General features: G+C 38.7%; 1 protein-coding gene across 1 annotated transcript; it reads left to right on the top strand.

Annotated features, from left to right (window-relative positions):
* Positions 1 to 839: 839 nt before the first annotated feature.
* Positions 840 to 16,175, top strand: DDX3X (DEAD (Asp-Glu-Ala-Asp) box helicase 3, X-linked; the record flags this gene model as incomplete). Its single annotated transcript, XM_009872555.1, has 16 exons — positions 840 to 897; positions 1,920 to 1,970; positions 6,863 to 6,986; positions 8,149 to 8,289; positions 8,373 to 8,472; positions 8,791 to 8,926; positions 9,364 to 9,449; positions 10,071 to 10,169; positions 10,247 to 10,407; positions 10,602 to 10,746; positions 10,844 to 10,988; positions 11,314 to 11,495; positions 11,581 to 11,698; positions 12,089 to 12,245; positions 13,154 to 13,281; positions 13,636 to 16,175. Coding segments are annotated over 16 exons (1,914 nt in total), but the record flags the coding sequence as incomplete, so codon positions are not given.
* Between the last annotated feature and the right edge of the window lie 791 nt (positions 16,176 to 16,966).

The raw sequence follows: 16,966 nt of genomic DNA, 5'->3' as shown, positions 1-16,966 counted from the left end.
CGTTGGGATCTTTGCTGATGGAGATCATGTTGGAAGACACAGTTGATCTTCCACAAAATTTAATTTTATTTAAAAATATATTATTTTTCATAAATAAATTTTTCATTTAGAAAATAGTCTTACTGTGCAGCCAAACAGCTGTAATAAGCTGGTGCTTAACCTTTGTCAGTTGCCCACTGACTTACCCTAAAATGAGTCTGTATTGTGTTTGACCCAGAACATTTGGGTTACCTGCTAATAGTGCCTGAACTGAGATACATTTTGTAAACTTTACTATGAGACCGAAGGCTACAAATAAAGATTCAGAAAAGCAAACAAATTCTATTTCTAAGGCTAACTGTAGGAAAAAAGTTACCTGATGTTTTGTGAGCAGTAGCTTCCTCAAACAGTAAGACTATAATTTACTAGTGTTAATGGAGTGTAAAGAAATAACTTAGTTTCTGCAGATGAAGTACCTAACTATGTATGCAAAAAAAAAAGTTGCCATTGATTTCTAATCTGAATGCTTTTAACAGGACTGAGAGGCTTCTAAATGGCTGTTTAGTCTTCATATAGTGTTTGAAGCAGAAGTCTGTGGTATTTGATTTAGTATGTGTCAGATACTCCTCTGACCTTGCTGCCCACGTGGTGCGTGTTTTTTGTGGATATTAGTGCATTTGAAGAGCCTTGAGTACTCAGTATGGTTTTGGTTCTTGTCCTTTACAGGAGATGTCACTGACACTACAAATTTCTTTGCAGCAATAAGTTGTCAGAACGCTGCTTGCTTTTGCAAAAGAATTCTTTGTATTTTAGCATAAATTCATGATATAACATGTTGTTACTTGTCTTATTTCTTCTAGTTTTCTGGTCTAGACTTGAATTCTTCAGACTCTCAGAGTGAAGGAAGCTCTTCAAGCAGTAAGTACATGCAAGTTCTCAAACTTCGAAGACACACACAGTTTTAGAATTAAGGAGTTTATAGCTGTGAAAAGTAATTTCTAAAGCAAGCATGTACAGAGTCTGATGGGGAGTTTGAGAAGGTTGCTAGGTAATGCCTACTGTGAAAGTGCTGTATATTTAAGATGGGAACAACACTTAATTTGGCAGTGGTATGGCATGTGTGTATTTCTTGACTATTTAATGGGTCTGGGAGAATTTAGTATTCCAGTTTTGTCACGGATTTTTCATTGCCTTTAGTCAGACAACTGACAGACACTGATTGTCAAACTCTTCTCAAAACACCCAGCTAGAGTTGGAATTTTTTAAGTAAAAATTTAAATAACTAACTGTGCTAAATCTGATTCCATGAGTAGAAACTGCATTCTCTGACATGCAGGGCTTAAGTATGTTAAGAAGAGGGGAGAATCTTCCAGGAATTCACCTTCAGCTTGTGCCTCGTGTGTTGTGATTGACATTGCCTAGCAGACAGATGCTTCTGGATTGTAAATGAAGAAGGCTATTCAGAGACAATTATGTGTGGCTTCTGGTTTGATCTGAGCTGAGCTGATGGGCATGGTTCAGTTTAAGGAAAAACAAAATACTGGTAGTACTGATAATGCTGTGGGTACTACTGCGTGAATGACACAGTGAAAACCTTAAGATGCTCAGATACCTGGCACTAGGTTAAGCCTTAATGAGTTGTAGGAAGAAAGGCTTTCATCACAAGCGCTTAAAAGGGCATGGATGATTTGATCAACAAAATAGCTACCTCTGTGCCTTAAAGAAAGAAAAGCAGTTACCTAAATGGGTATGCAAGGACTTAATCTTCACTGCCTTGGTCCTCTGAGCGAGGGATATTAAGTGCTATATTGAAGGACTTAGTTTAAAGATGCTCAAAGAGGCTTGTGAGGCAGACATCTCTTTTCTATAAAGGAAAAGAGTAGTATCTGATAAAGTGCTAATGTTGCAATCTGTAATACTGCTGTTCTTTTGTCATTTAGAAGGCCGATACATTCCTCCTCATTTGCGGAACAGGGAAGCTTCGAAACAGGGTATGTATCAGAAATACAGTGGCAACGCTTGTAACTGGGTCTTCGCCTACTTCTGAATCTCTAGGAACACACTGTTAAAGGCTTTGACAGTACTGTTAAAGGTGATTATACAGACTGACTATTCAGTGCAAAACACTGCAACTTAATCTTCTCTTAGTGTGCTATTCTTGGTTCCTTCACCAGGTTATGTATTCTTAGCTTAAGTTCAATATCTCGACTGGCAAAATAGCTTCTCGTTAAGCAATTAACTGTGACTGGAGCAAGATGGAGTCTCCCTTCTTGACTAGCTCTGAAATCTTAAGTTTCAATTTTAGTGGATTTCGGGAGTACCAGTTTATTCTGCTACTGTGTGCTTTGGAACTTCTTCACATTAAACAACTGGTTACTAGATACAGCACAGTTTTGATTTATAAACGGAGTTTTTACACAGCTTGCTCTTAACTAGGGAGCACGAGAAACAAACCAGATGTTGCCCTTGTTTAGCTTCTTGTAATTCTTAAAGAAGTCCACAAGTACTTGCAAAAGGAACTGTGTGTTGCTGGTGCATGAAACATGAAATACATGACTAGTGTTGGTCATATGTTTATGCAGGGTAGTTTGTGCTGAGAAGTGGCCTTTATGCCTTGCACTTTATTTTTTTTAAAAAATAAAATCATGGAGTGCTTCAGTGGAGTAAATAGTGACCTTTATTTGTAAGATACGAAGATTGCAGCATGCATTATCATCATGTCTAATGACTTGAGTAGCTAGAAGCATTTCCTCTAAATCCTACTGAATAATGGAGTGAACTGAAATACTTCCTGCTACGCGCTACAACTTACGGAAAACTTAAATCCTCTCAATTTCTAAAGTAGTAGACTTTAACAGGTGCTTATTTTGATACTGCAAGAGTACTCCTATTAGGAGTGCACAGAAAGAGAATATTGACGTATATCCTGATACATCTCATGGTACTTCTGGAGCAATATAATTTAAATCTGACTACATGAAAAATGCTCTGCTCCAGTTTTATGCCATTTGAAAAAACATAAATCTGTTTCTGTCTTGCCTTTGTGTTTCTCTGAGCTGGTGTTTTTTGGTGTGTTTGGTTTGTGTTTGTCGTTGGTGGTTTGTGTTCGAGTTTTAAGTGTGGTTATTTTTGTTCTTTTGTTCTGTGTTTTTTTTTTTTCTTTTTAACCTTAAAAGTGTGACCTAAAGCATCAAATGATGAACAGCCTGTTACTAGAGCTCAGTGTTTTGAGGAAAGTAGAGAGACTGGTTGACAGCTCAATTCTCTTGGAAGTGCCCATCATGTTAGCCTCAAATGTGAGCAGTCTTTCAAGAAATAGACTAGCTAACCCTGAGAGGAGTTTGCAAGTTTCTCAAAACAAGGAAGCAACTGGACTTCTGGTGCTTATAGGTAGATGGTTTTTTTGCTGTTTGGTAGTTTGTACCAAATGGCTTGTTTGAGGGTATCGGATAGGGAGGGGTTAGTTGTAACTGTGTTTGTATCATAGTCTGTTATATATACGTCTGTCACTGATGTCTTTTGTGTGTAAGACCAGAGTTCAGACATTGCAGTCACACTTGTGATTGTGTGTTCCTTTTCTGGGGGCCTCAGGCTCTGCCTTGCAAAAAGGTAAAAAAGTCATGAAACTTGACACATGACTTGTTCAGTTAATAGAACCTAATGTTTCAAAACTTCCTTAAAACATTTTTGGGTATGGTATCACTGTGGCTCTTTGTGACAATGTTCGTGATGGCAAAATAGAAAAACTATGATTCCAATTCAGGCTCTCTACTGAGAAGCCAAGTGTTCAATGAAAATGCAGTGATGTTAAGCTGAGCTATTTCATAGAATGATTTGAAGTCTTGTAACAGACAGTTGTACTTTTAATAAAGTAATGTTATTTGCAACTAAATTAAGAGTTACTTCTTTGGCTTTGTTGAAGCTAGTCTTGTGTTACTGCTGCTTGAAATCTTTAGCAAAAGATTTTCAAGTTGTAGTCATCAGCAAGCAACAGGTGAAAAAGACCTTTTTTGATAGTGGTATTTGACCATGTAACAAAACTTTTGATGCAACTTTACAATGTAGTTACCTGATAAAATTTTTTTATTGATGTAAAAACCAGTTAAGACTACTTGCTGGAACTGGATTTCACTAATCCAGTAGAATTGTGTTGCTCATGCCTTGCTTGGACTTACGTGAAAGTGTTAGTTAACTACTAATGCATTCAGAAACATGGGAAAAAAGAGTAATTGTTTTTCCTGTATAGTGGTGTTCACTTAGACATGCTCTAGAAACAAATAATACCTAATTTCTAGCTTGGGGTTCTCACTTTCGTACGTAGCTGATGATGGTATAGTAATTCATAGTCACTATTAAAATTGCACGATGAGCTTCCTTGCAGTTAAGTAATGAATTGCCTAAGGCAATGGACTTAATACTTTAAAAATAGCTTTTCTTTGTGTTCATGAAGAGCTGAGCATCTTAATGATTTCAGTAGGTATTGACAGGGGAAGCATGCTAAGGAATCTAGAGTGTTTCTCTTTAGAACTCCTACAATGCTTTCTTCAGCTTACTCTTCCCATGCACCTGTAGATCTGTTCCTATCGTAATACTCTTCTGTTAGCTTTGTATGTAGGAACAAGACTGTACAGAACTGCAGGAACTAAGAGCATGCATAAAAATATGTCCTTGGGTGATGTAGTGCCACTTGATGTTTTGCAGCTGTTGAAGCTACAGTTCATGAAGCTCTCTACACAGGACTGTCTGATCTAAAGTGTCTTGCTTCCATGAGCTTAACTTGATAGCACTAAAGCCTGTTGTCATGTTTTCTTGATGTGGAAGCTACTCATGGATATTTAATATGATGTATATTAGCTCAAGGAGTAGATTAGAAAACACATAGATCCATGGTTCTGGTTTTTTCCATCTTTAAAAAACTGATGATTGCTGCTGCACGTGGCAGCTTTTTAGAAGAAATTTACTGATAATTCTTGTGTGGTCCTGTCATCATTCTCTACTTTGGACAAGTCCATCTATGGTGTGTTATGTGTTGTCCTACTACATTTGTTTCTTATTTTAATTTGCCACGTCTTGTTCTAAATAATGATTTCTTTTGCTAGCTGGTTACTTCAAATTGCATTATATGGTCTGCACCAGCTTTGTTATTCAGTGCTGATCCATAAGTAAAATCAGAATAGGAATACCAAATTGAAAAGTGGAATTAATGACCCTAATTGTCAAGCAGGGTCTGTGTGTGTGTATATATATGTATGTATATACATGTATGAAATGTGTGTGTGCTTGTTGCTGTACTACCTTAAAGAAGCATATGTCAAGGTACCAGCTTCACAGTTTAGTACAGTAACAAGCTATTTGAGTAACTGTACTTGGTATGCTATTCGGAGTAATTTCAGGAATTTTTCGGACTTGGTAGAAAGTCCTAATGTACTGCAGAGTCAGCATAACTTCTTAAGTAATGAGAAGCTATGTTTTTATCTTACTGAAGATTGCTGTGTCAGTGCCACTGCTGCTGGATCTCTTGGCAGAATGACATACCTCACTATTTTTAGTGTGGTTTGAAAGTTACTCATACTCATACTTTCTAAACAAGTTACAGATAACTTTCTCATGTGTTAATCAAGTGATTATGATATTCCTTGTGTTCTGTTGACAGTTTCTCTATGTGAAATTAGTTTGGCTTTAAGGACTAAGGCTACTTAAAGCACTTCGGAGGTCTTAAAGCATTCCATGATCTTTGTGCTAATAAACTTCGTGCGTGATTATTTATCTGCTTCAGTTTGCCAGATCAAATGAGTTACGGCTATCATGCTAGTTTTTAAAGTTGCCTTGTGACTAGCACATCTGGGTTATGGGGAGCAGAATTTCTTATTTAAGAAAAAAAAAGGAAGGGTAGTGACACTCCAGAGAACATCTAACAAGGTACGATAATTATTGTAGCAAAGGTTTTTCAGGGAGATAGGCCATAGAACAGCCCTTCTGAGTAATTTTGTTCTGTAATTGCTTTTATTGTCTGCTGCATAGGTCTTAGCTGGTTTCCTGCTGTGGAACTGGCAAAAGCATGCTCACTAATAGAAGTGATGTTATTTATTTCATGTACTCTTTGCCAGAATCTTGTAGCTGAGACTGGGTCATGTTTTCAAACTTGTGAAGGTCGCAACTCTGAATCGGAGGGTTTTTTAAGTTCTTAGTCTAGTACCAGAGCACTGTTTAATGCTCTGTGTTTCTGCCCACCTTTTGGCCCCTGGTAGGTGAATAAAACCAAGGCTTTTTATACTTCATGATGTTGGCAAGCTGATGTACTTTGTCCTACCTGGTCCTTTTCCTTGTGAGTTAACATATCTAAGTAGGCATGTACTATGGGTAGCTGTAAAAGTACTGTGGAAAACATTCAGTGTGATGATTCACTGTGAAAAGATGCATATTCCTTAGTACTGTATAGTGCTGTTAATTAGTCTTAGTCTGTGTAGATCAGATTGCTATGTGTATAGGCAGTATGACAGAACGTTATAACTTGTGTATGGATTTCTAATGCAAGGGCTAATAACATCTGTTGGTTTCTACTGGAGGCCTTGTTAACATCACAAGAATTAAATGCGTTGTCAGGGATTTGTGTTTAAGTAGGAGAACTAATGTATACTTGGCAGGATGTATTGTCTTTAGGTTTCTTCTGATACTTGTCTTTCCATATTAGGCAGCTGGAATAATAGCATGAAGGCAGGTGCAGTGTTTTAAAAACTAACATGCTTGTACGCGAGTGGAGGGGTTTCAGGAATTTGATAGGCAGTGAGAAATCCTTAGTCTGTATTTGAGTAAGACTTAACACCTTCTTCCTTGTAAAAAGCCTAGACCATGTAATGTATGGTTAAATATATTTCTTTTCTAGGTTTTGATAGTGGTGGCTGGAGTTCTAGCAGAGACAAGGATGCATACAGCAGCTTTGGTGCACGATCTGACCGTGGAGCAAAATCCAGCTTCTTTGACCGTGGAAATGGATCAAGAGGAGGAAGGCAAGTACTTAATTGTGTGGGTGGTGCATACAAAGTCTGTCTCAGTTCTAAAAGTGCATCTGTAATCTTGATGTTAGAGTTCTAGCTGTGAACAACATGATAAGGTAGGAGGAACCTGGGAGGGGAGGAGAGAATGAGAGAACCTTGCTTTTTAAAGCTACATGAGTTCAAGAATGGGAAACTTGCATGTGTTGGGGAAATGCACTCTGAAGTCCACAGCAACCACTCACTGCAACTATAATGACTTGCCGACTTAACCATTTAACCAAGAAATGTTCTAGATGGGTGGCTACTTCCAGAAAAATCATGAAGAGATGTTGGGAGCACAAAAAATACATCAAAGTGGAATTTTTTTTTAATTTTTATTTTTTTCTCTTGTTTAAAAAGTGTAGTTAATAAAACTGGGTGAGACTCTTGCAGGTTCTCTGCCTTACTTGATCAGTTTTACACACATCATGCGTTGTATGCACAAGTGTGGTGAGAGTGACCTTTATCGACTAGTAAAGCTGACGCTAGTCCTGTGTCCAGACTTTTCTCAAACATGGTTTACCAGACCAAAAACTAAACAGTTGAGGTAAGGACTTTTTCCACCTTCTTTCCAAGTCGGTAATGCAGGTGAGCTCCCTCTTTATGAAATCTTAATTCGCTGAGATATTTAGTTTGGTCACATGTGTGTTGGGGGAATATAGGAACAAATTCCAGCACTTGAGGGTTTGTCTGGATGTGGGAAGTCTATGTAAAGTGAGGCACAGAGAAAGGGGGGAGTATCAGACTGTGTCTCCTAAGCAGAGATCCCTACAAAAAATGGCAAAGAGTAAACAACTTGAGTTGCAGCTCTATAGGCAGATGACTGATTTTTTTTTTTTATTACAGTTATTACACTTAAACGAATAAAAATTTTGATACAAATCTTAAACTGAACTGTGAAGTCATGACAAACTCTGGTCTGTGACAGAGCATAACATACTTGTTTTGATGGTTGGGACTAAAGTAATTTCAGATTGTAGGTCAAAAAGCAAGTACAGATAATCTACTGACTGTTGTTCAGCAGTTGTATATGTAATACGTGAAACAGCTACAATAAATCTTGTAGCATTTAATTTTGCATGTCAAAAGATCCTGTTGCCTGAGAATGGTGGCCTGATATTCTTGTTGTATTTAGATATGAAGAGCGTGGAAGAGGTGGTGACTATGATAGGAGTGGCTTTGGTAGATTTGACCGTGGTGGGAACAGCCGCTGGTCTGATAAATCAGATGAAGATGACTGGTCAAAGCCTCTTCCCCCGAGTGAACGCCTGGAACAGTAAGTAATGGAGCAGTGTAAATTGATGTGGCAGGGTCAACTGATGTGTCTAGCAATTAAAATTCTTTGTCTTCTATTTTCAGAGAGCTCTTTTCAGGAAGCAATACTGGCATTAACTTTGAGAAATATGATGACATTCCTGTTGAAGCAACAGGCAGCAACTGTCCTCCACATATTGAAAGTGTAAGTTTATTTTCAAAGTCTGTTTTGCTGATGCATCTAATAGTGAATTCTTTGCATGTGAAACTGGATGTGATGCTGTTTGAAGCTAAGCTGCTGTGCAGAGGAGGGTTGTATATGATGAACTAAGGTTTGAGAGAAGCTGTGTTAGCTTGTTAACACTTGTAGCTCACTTCTTAACTATGTGACTTGAGTTTAAACAGTTCTGTAAGAAGAAATGAAACAAAAGCTGCTTTACAGATGACTTCCTAAGCTGAATTATGTGTTTTGTGGTGGCTGAAGGGAAGGTTCCACGTCTTACTTATTTAAAATATCTTACAGTTCAGTGATGTTGACATGGGAGAAATTATTATGGGAAACATTGAGCTCACGCGCTACACCCGTCCTACTCCAGTCCAGAAACATGCAATACCTATTATTAAAGAAAAGAGAGACTTGATGGCCTGTGCTCAGACAGGTAAGTTATTCACTCTTTACTGCTTAGTCTGTCTCAGTAGTAGAAGGGTCTTGCGTTCTTCAAGCTACAGATAAGATGTAAGTTAGTACAACTTTCTGTTTGGAGTGTACTGAAACACCTGCATTATTGGAAATTACCTTTAGAGTCTTGTGGCTGCTTTAGAGGTGACTTGACTGGATTTACAATGTTTGTTCCAAATATTCATGGCTTAAATCACCTTCACTTCAGGATTTTATAGTACTGAGTGGTAAGTCTTTTGTAGGGCACCTCTAATGGTGAAGGAGTGTGCTCCAATGGCATAGGTAGTATCCACATACTAGTGCAGTATTACTGGGAGTTATATTACTGGGAATATGTTACTGGTACAGGATTAGTGCTGTAGTCGACAGTACAGCAGCTTTGAAAATAACTAATAATACTGAATTGTGTCTTAATAGGGTCTGGGAAAACAGCTGCATTTCTTCTACCAATATTGAGCCAGATCTATGCAGATGGCCCTGGTGATGCCTTGAGAGCTATGAAGGCAAGTATTTTTAAATTTCCAGTCCTGGAAAAAATTATGACCAGTGTGTGGTTTTGCCCTATATGCTGATGTCTGTTACTGAAGAAAATAGCTGGGCTTAAATGCCATAACTTTGGATATGATAGGCAAGTTTCTCAACTTCTAGAAGACTCTTTTACCTTGACAAATACAAGCTGTGGAACATTTTTTCCTACCTAAGGAGTTTATGTGTAGCTGTCTAGAGAAAAGCTTACTTGCAAGTGTTTTCACTGTTGCGTAAGTTTTAAAGAGGCTTCCCTTGTTACAGAAAAGCTTCCTGGTCACACAGATCTTTGTAGTGACTTTAGGCTAGGATGTACGAGGTTTCATGACTATTACTTCTTTGCTGCTTAAGTCACAGATAACTGCAGATTGTACAGATTAAGCTTCTGCAGCTGTGTTGCTATTAACATGTTAATTCACAGCCGAATCTTGTGTACTGTAGTAAGGTGATCTTAAGATGCAGTGCTTAAAACATGCTGGTGCTCAGATGTGCTTTTTTTGTTAAGAGAGGCCTATTGATCTCTTTAATATTGCCGGTAGTGGTTCTTCCAATTTTTCTTGAATTTGGGTTACTCAATCCAAGTATTTACTTTTGTTCAGGAGAATGGAAGATATGGCCGCCGTAAGCAGTATCCAATCTCGCTGGTCTTGGCTCCCACTAGAGAACTGGCTGTGCAGATCTATGAGGAAGCCAGAAAGGTATACATTTAGGATTTCATCATTATAAGATAGCTTAAGTGTAGTTGTTCTTAGAGCTAATTTACTTTGTTTTACAGTTTGCATACCGCTCCAGAGTTCGTCCCTGTGTTGTATATGGTGGTGCAGATATTGGTCAGCAGATACGTGACTTGGAACGTGGATGTCACTTGCTTGTAGCAACTCCAGGACGACTGGTTGATATGATGGAGAGGGGAAAGATTGGGCTGGATTTCTGCAAGTAAGTGTTCTTGTCTGTAGGCAAATGACTCGAACTAGAAACACCCCTTCATTTTTGAAGTGAGATCTAGAGTTAGTGACACAAATTCTAGCTTTCAGACCGTGAACGTCTAGTTGAAAACTTGTGATCCAGTGTGTGCTGGGTTACAGCTCTGAGAAAAGCTCTGAAGAGTAATACTTGTAATTACTGTTTAGGTACCTAGTGCTTGATGAAGCTGACAGAATGCTTGATATGGGATTTGAACCTCAAATTCGTCGAATTGTTGAACAAGATACTATGCCACCAAAAGGAGTTCGTCATACTATGATGTTCAGTGCTACTTTCCCCAAGGAAATCCAGGTACTTTACAGAAGTTCAAGTATTTTAACTGCTTACAGAACCAAACTTTGTTTCCAGAAGGGGGAAAAACACTGATTTTTTTTTTTTTTTTTTAAAGATGCTAGCTCGTGACTTCCTTGATGAGTATATCTTCCTGGCTGTTGGCAGAGTAGGTTCTACATCTGAGAATATCACGCAGAAAGTAGTCTGGGTGGAAGAGCCAGACAAACGATCTTTTCTGCTTGACCTGCTAAATGCCACAGGTAAAAGGTGGGGTTTGGATAAGCAATAAGGCAAAACTCAGATAAGACAAATCTAATGTCTTAGGCAATAACTTATATCGAGCATGTGAATGAAAGGGTATTTCCTTAACATGCAGTGATTGTATTGCACTGCCTAAAAGTCAGTTTTAAGTAGATGTAAGCTCTGCTGGTATTACAAGGTGGGGAGCGGGACAGAGAGAGTATGTGATGTTTTGAGCTTAGAACAGCCAAGAGCAGAGAACTGATACTACTTTTTACCAGGTGGTAGAGCCACAAATTTGTCTGTGCAGCTTCTTCTGCTAACCTGTGCCTTAATTATTAACAGGCAAGGATTCTCTGACTCTGGTGTTTGTGGAAACTAAAAAGGGTGCAGATGCTCTTGAGGACTTCTTGTACCATGAAGGATATGCCTGCACAAGTATACATGGAGATCGCTCCCAGAGAGACAGAGAGGAAGCACTGCACCAGTTCCGCTCGGGCAAGAGCCCAATTCTTGTTGCGACAGCAGTAAGTGAAATCTGTGAAGCTTGAGCCAGTAAGCATGTTTCTTGGCCTGCAGAATTTTGATTTGATTTAATCTTTTAACCACTAGGTAGCAGCAAGAGGACTGGATATCTCAAATGTAAAGCATGTCATAAACTTTGACTTGCCAAGCGACATTGAAGAGTATGTACATCGTATTGGTCGTACAGGCCGTGTCGGAAACCTAGGTAAGTATCATCTAGAATTTCTGTAGATAGAACTTGGTTAACTGAGTTTGATAAGTGTAGTAGTACTGGCTAAGTAGCCAGTTCTAAGTACTTGAGAGCAGCCTATGTGCTGCCTTCTATGAGCAGAAGCTGGTCACTGCGGGTACTTCCGTTGCTGTTAAAAAGCTCTGATTCACATGTAAGTGTGACATCTTCTGTGCCCGTCTGTAAATAGCCAAAGTTGTTGTGACTAACTGTGGTAGAATAATGGTCTTAAACAGCTAGCGTTCTGCTTGGCTGTAAGGAATCTGATACTTCTACTTGTCAGGGCTGCAAGTGGACTGTGGGATTGGTTTAGAGTGCTGTAGTGTAGTGATGTTGTGTGGTGCTAAAACTGAATGTTTACTTTAGGTCTTGCCACCTCATTCTTCAATGAGAGGAACATAAACATCACCAAGGACTTGCTTGATCTTCTTGTTGAGGCTAAGCAAGAAGTACCATCTTGGCTGGAAAACATGGCTTATGAACAGCATCACAAAGGAGGTGGCAGCCGTGGACGATCTAAGAGGTAACGATCACAACTTCGGTTAAGATGTGCTTAATCCATTGAGAGACACTTCTGTGACTTCAGTCTAAACATACAAGCCAGTGCAGTATAAACTATGAGCTTTATCATAAGGCAATTAATTAACACACGCCTCTTCTCTTAAGCAGACAGCTAGATATTGCTGAGTTAGCATGACATTTAGCAAAAATGGCTTTAGAACTCTGAAAGCACTTGGAAAACACTTGCCAGAATGCATATATCTATATGCCAGAGATGTTCCTTAAGTTAGTAGTTCGACGTTGAGGAGAAGCTAATGCTTGTCTCTCCTGGCAGAAAACAGGAAAGGTATGAGTGTTAGATTGAAAGTGCGAGGCCACTTGTAAAATAAAGTAGTTTTGCTGTGGAAATCTAAAATGCTTTACAAGCTGGTATTAAAAAGCTATCTTTAATGCCTTAAAGAGGTGAGAGGAAAAACAACCTTTCCTCTTAATGCAGTTAACATGATACGACTCCATGAATTCTAGCTGTTTCTTTCCTTCAAATATGCTATATGATGGTTGTCCTTTACCACAATACGAAATGTGGTCGTAAATGCTTCACTTAAATGCTAAGATAGGTGTGGAGGACCCATAATGCAGAGACTGCAGTGAATCAAATCTTACCAGGACCTGAGAAAGTAATTCTTAGTGTAACATATCAAGTTCACCATGACCTCGCTTGAAGAGTGAATTTTCCTTTGCCATCTTGAATGCCTTTTCCAGATAGCATTGGGTTGCTTACAAGGTGTGCTGAACTTGGCACTAGTAGTGGTTGTTGGCTGAGTGTATGGTAACCAGTTGAAGAAATTTAGTGTTTGAATCTCAGTATCTACAGTGCTTAAAATACCATGGACTTGATACTCAAGTGTTTGTTTTTTCTCCCTTATGCAGCAGTAGATTCAGTGGAGGATTTGGTGCCAGAGACTATCGGACAAGTAGCGGTTCTGGTAGCAGTAGCTTTAGTAGCAGTCGATCAACCAGCAGCCGCAGTGGTGGAAGTGGCAGCAGAGGATTTGGAGGTAAGAAAAACTGAGCAGGCGGTCCTGGCAAATACGAGACTAGATCTAAAATGCTCTCTGTATTAGCGCTTCTGGAGGTAGTGTTTAAATACGAGGTTGACCGGTGCTTATTGTGCCAAGTGTCAGCATCCTTCTTGATTCTAGGCTAGTGCAAGTTACCCGTCATCGACTAGTTTGATGCTACCTGTCATTCCAGCATTATAGTTAAATGTGTGTTTTTGACAGTACTTTTGGTGGGTGGGTTTACTTTAATAGCCAATAGACATCTTGTCTGCATCCTGGGCTGATTTCTTGTTGTGAAGGTGCAACTCTTGAGCAGGTTAATGAAGCATCGCTTTCTCTTGCCTTTCATAGGTGGTGGTTATGGAGGCTTCTACAACAGTGATGGATACGGAGGAAACTATAACTCCCAGGGGGTTGACTGGTGGGGCAACTGAGTCTGCTTTGCAGCAGATATCCTACCAAACAAGCTAATATGGAAACCACATGTAACTTAGCCAGACTATACCTTGTGTAGCTTCAAGAACTCGCAGTACATTACCAGCTGTGATTCTCCACTGAAATTTTTTTTAAGGGAGCTCAAGGTCACAAGATGGAAACAAAGGAACAAGTAGCCCTATCTTGAAGGTGGTTTTGAAGACTCTATTGCTGTAGTCAGGATTAACTCCCCTCCCACCCATCCCCACCCAGAAACTGCATTTATGATTTTGTGACTGAGGATCATTTGTTTGTTAATGTACTGTGCCTTTAACTTTAGACAACTTTTATTTTGATGTCCTGTTGGCTCAGTAATGCTCAAGATATCAATTGTTTTTGACGAAATAAAAATTACTGAACTTGGGCTAAAATCAAACCTTGGCACACAGGTGTGATACAACTTAAACAGGAATCACTGATTCATCCATAATATTACAAAGAAAAACTTATGCGGTAGCCTGCATTAGGGCTTTTGGTATCTGCAGATTTGAAAAATAAAACATCTTGAAGCATATCAATGCAATTAGTTTCTAATGTGGCAAAACTGTACTAAGTTAAAGTTCTGATTTGCTCACTCTATCCTGGATAGGTACTTAGAACCTGATAGCCTTTAATAAGCCATTCCAGTCATGATGAGATGATGTATGGATACATGCATACATTAAAAGCACTGTTTTTGAAGTTAATGCAAGTAAATACAGCAATTCCTTTTTCAATATTTAGGCAGATCATTAATGTGAGCTAGCCAAATGTGGGCAGAACATTACAGGGAATGTTTAAAGGTCTGATAACTTGAAATAGTTTTTAGGAGAATTCATCTATTTAGACTTTATAAAAATGCCTGCCATATGAAATTGAAATGGTAGAATGGCTGACCATGGCAGTGATTGGTCCTCCTTAAGGGCCTGACTGAATTTTTGGTCTAATAACGCATGCTAGTGTTGATGTTTTTTGGTCAAGAGGGTATGAACAGGAAGAATTATGCAGCAGGCTTTATTTTAATGCAGATTCACATTACTCTGTTCAAGCTGCGTGGAGATGTTAAACTGGCTTACTGTAGACTTTGTAAAATGGCTCCAGAAGAGTTAACAAACCTGAGATCACAGAGGTTGGAAATGTACATAAACTGCACAAGGTTTCAATTCTGCTATTAAAGTGCAGTTTTAGTCAGTTTTAGTTGCATAGGTTTCCATTGTATTTATAGTCTGTTTATGCTAAATCTGGCCAAAGATAAGTATTGTCCACCAGAAAAATGCCTCTGCCACTCGGAATTTTCTGTGCTGACTTTGTGGCCAGAGCAGTTAACAACTAATCTACAGTGGCATAGGAAAATGGCAAAAATCTCCTAAAGTGCAATAGATTTTTTCAAGTGTATTGTGCCTTGTTCTAAAACTTTTATTAAGTAGGTGCACTTGACAGTATTGAGGTCATTTGTTATGGTGCTATTTCAAGTCTAGGTTTAGGCCCTTGTACATTTTGCCCATAACTTTTTACAAAATACTTCTTTTATTGCACATTCAGAGAATTTTATATATGTCTTGTGTGCGTGTCCTTAACTTCCAATCTTATTTTGTCTCTTGGAGATTTGAACGCAGCTTGTTTAAGGAGAAGGAAATAGATTCTAAAACTTATTTGGGACCATGGGAATGATAGCTGGGAAGAAAACTATTTGCACACGACAGATTTCTAGATACTTTTTGCTGCTAGTTTTGTGTAATATTTATTGAACATTTTTGACAAATATTTATTTTTGTAAGCCTAAAAGTGATTCTTTGAAAGTTTAAAGAAACTTGACCAAAAGACAGTACAAAAACACTGGCACTTGAATGTTGAATGTCACCGTATGCGTGAAATTATATATTTCGGGGTAGTGTGAGCTTTTAATGTTTAAGTCATATTAAACTCTTAAGTCAAATTAAGCAGACCCGGCATTGGCAGTGTAGCCATAACTTTCTGATAGTAAAACAAAAATTGGCAACTTGAAATTTAACATGCCAAGGTTTTGATACACTTGTCTTAAGATATTAATGAAACACTTCTAAACACTGATGTGAAGTGTCCAGATTCTCAGATGTTTGTTGCGTGAGTTTTGTTTAGTTGTGTGGGTTTTTTTTTTTTTATTTTTCAGTGAATGTCTGGCACATTGCAATCCTCAAACATGTGGTTATCTTTGTTGTATTGGCATAATCAGTGACTTGTGCATTTTAGCAAGTTTTATCAGCCAGCAATATTTTCAGTTCAGATACAAGGATTCAAAACAATATGCAAGAATGGACTTAAACTTGCTGAATGTGAAAATTTGAACTTCAAGTCACTGTAGGTTTAGAATTGCTTATTGTATTAGTTTAGATGCTAGCACTGCATGTGCTGTGCATATTCTTGATTTTATTAAAATAAAAAAGTTCAACTGCACACTCTACTCATTTGTGAAGCGTCACTCTTCTGGTTTACAAGATCTGTAGCCCCAGCAGTCTCATTCACGTGCAACTCGGGAAACAGGTGAATCTAGTGTGGTACACAGCAGCAGGCTTAGGAATGGTAGCTGAGCTTAGGGGTAGAGCTGTTGTAGCAAGCCTCAAATAACCTGTGCCCTGCAGTATGGGATACTTTTGCAGGTTTTCTAGACGAGGTAATAAAGCAGAAGTGGGATGGATGAAAAGACAACAGTTTTGTTTTGTTTGCCCCAGGAGTAAGTTTGGGTGTAACAATATAAAATTTTATTTAACGTTGTGATTTCTCAGCTGTTAGTGTCTGGAACTCATTACGGAGTTGTGCCTCTGGACTTAGCAAAGGTGCCCTGTAGTAGACATTTTGACATCTTCCATGTTAATTCTTGCTAGGCAGCCTCACTGAAAACAAACACGCAATTCTGGGAAAAGTGCAGTACGTACCATCTTCCCTCCAAAAAAAAAGTGTGGGCCCCCCCAGCCCCAGTTGGCAGCTGTTTCCTCACACTTTGGTTTTGAATGTTTTCTGAAGCTAAGCTATGGGATTACAGCTGTAATTAGGCTGCACTGAGGTACAGTACTGCAATATCCAAGGGACTACAGTGGAAAGAATAGGTTCAGATGTTTCCAGTCTTGTCCTTGAAGATAGGTGCAATTCTTACTTCATTTAGAGGAACGTGATTTAGAAGGAACCCGAGTCTGAAGTTGTGTGGTGAAATGACTTTTAGAAACTGGTGAATTCCTGGTGAGTGAGAGTGGAG

Source organism: Apaloderma vittatum, unplaced genomic scaffold (genome assembly GCF_000703405.1).
Source record: "Apaloderma vittatum isolate BGI_N311 unplaced genomic scaffold, ASM70340v1 scaffold11317, whole genome shotgun sequence".
Lineage (NCBI taxonomy): Eukaryota > Metazoa > Chordata > Aves > Trogoniformes > Trogonidae > Apaloderma > Apaloderma vittatum.
This window is presented reverse-complemented; position numbering and strand designations above follow the sequence as displayed.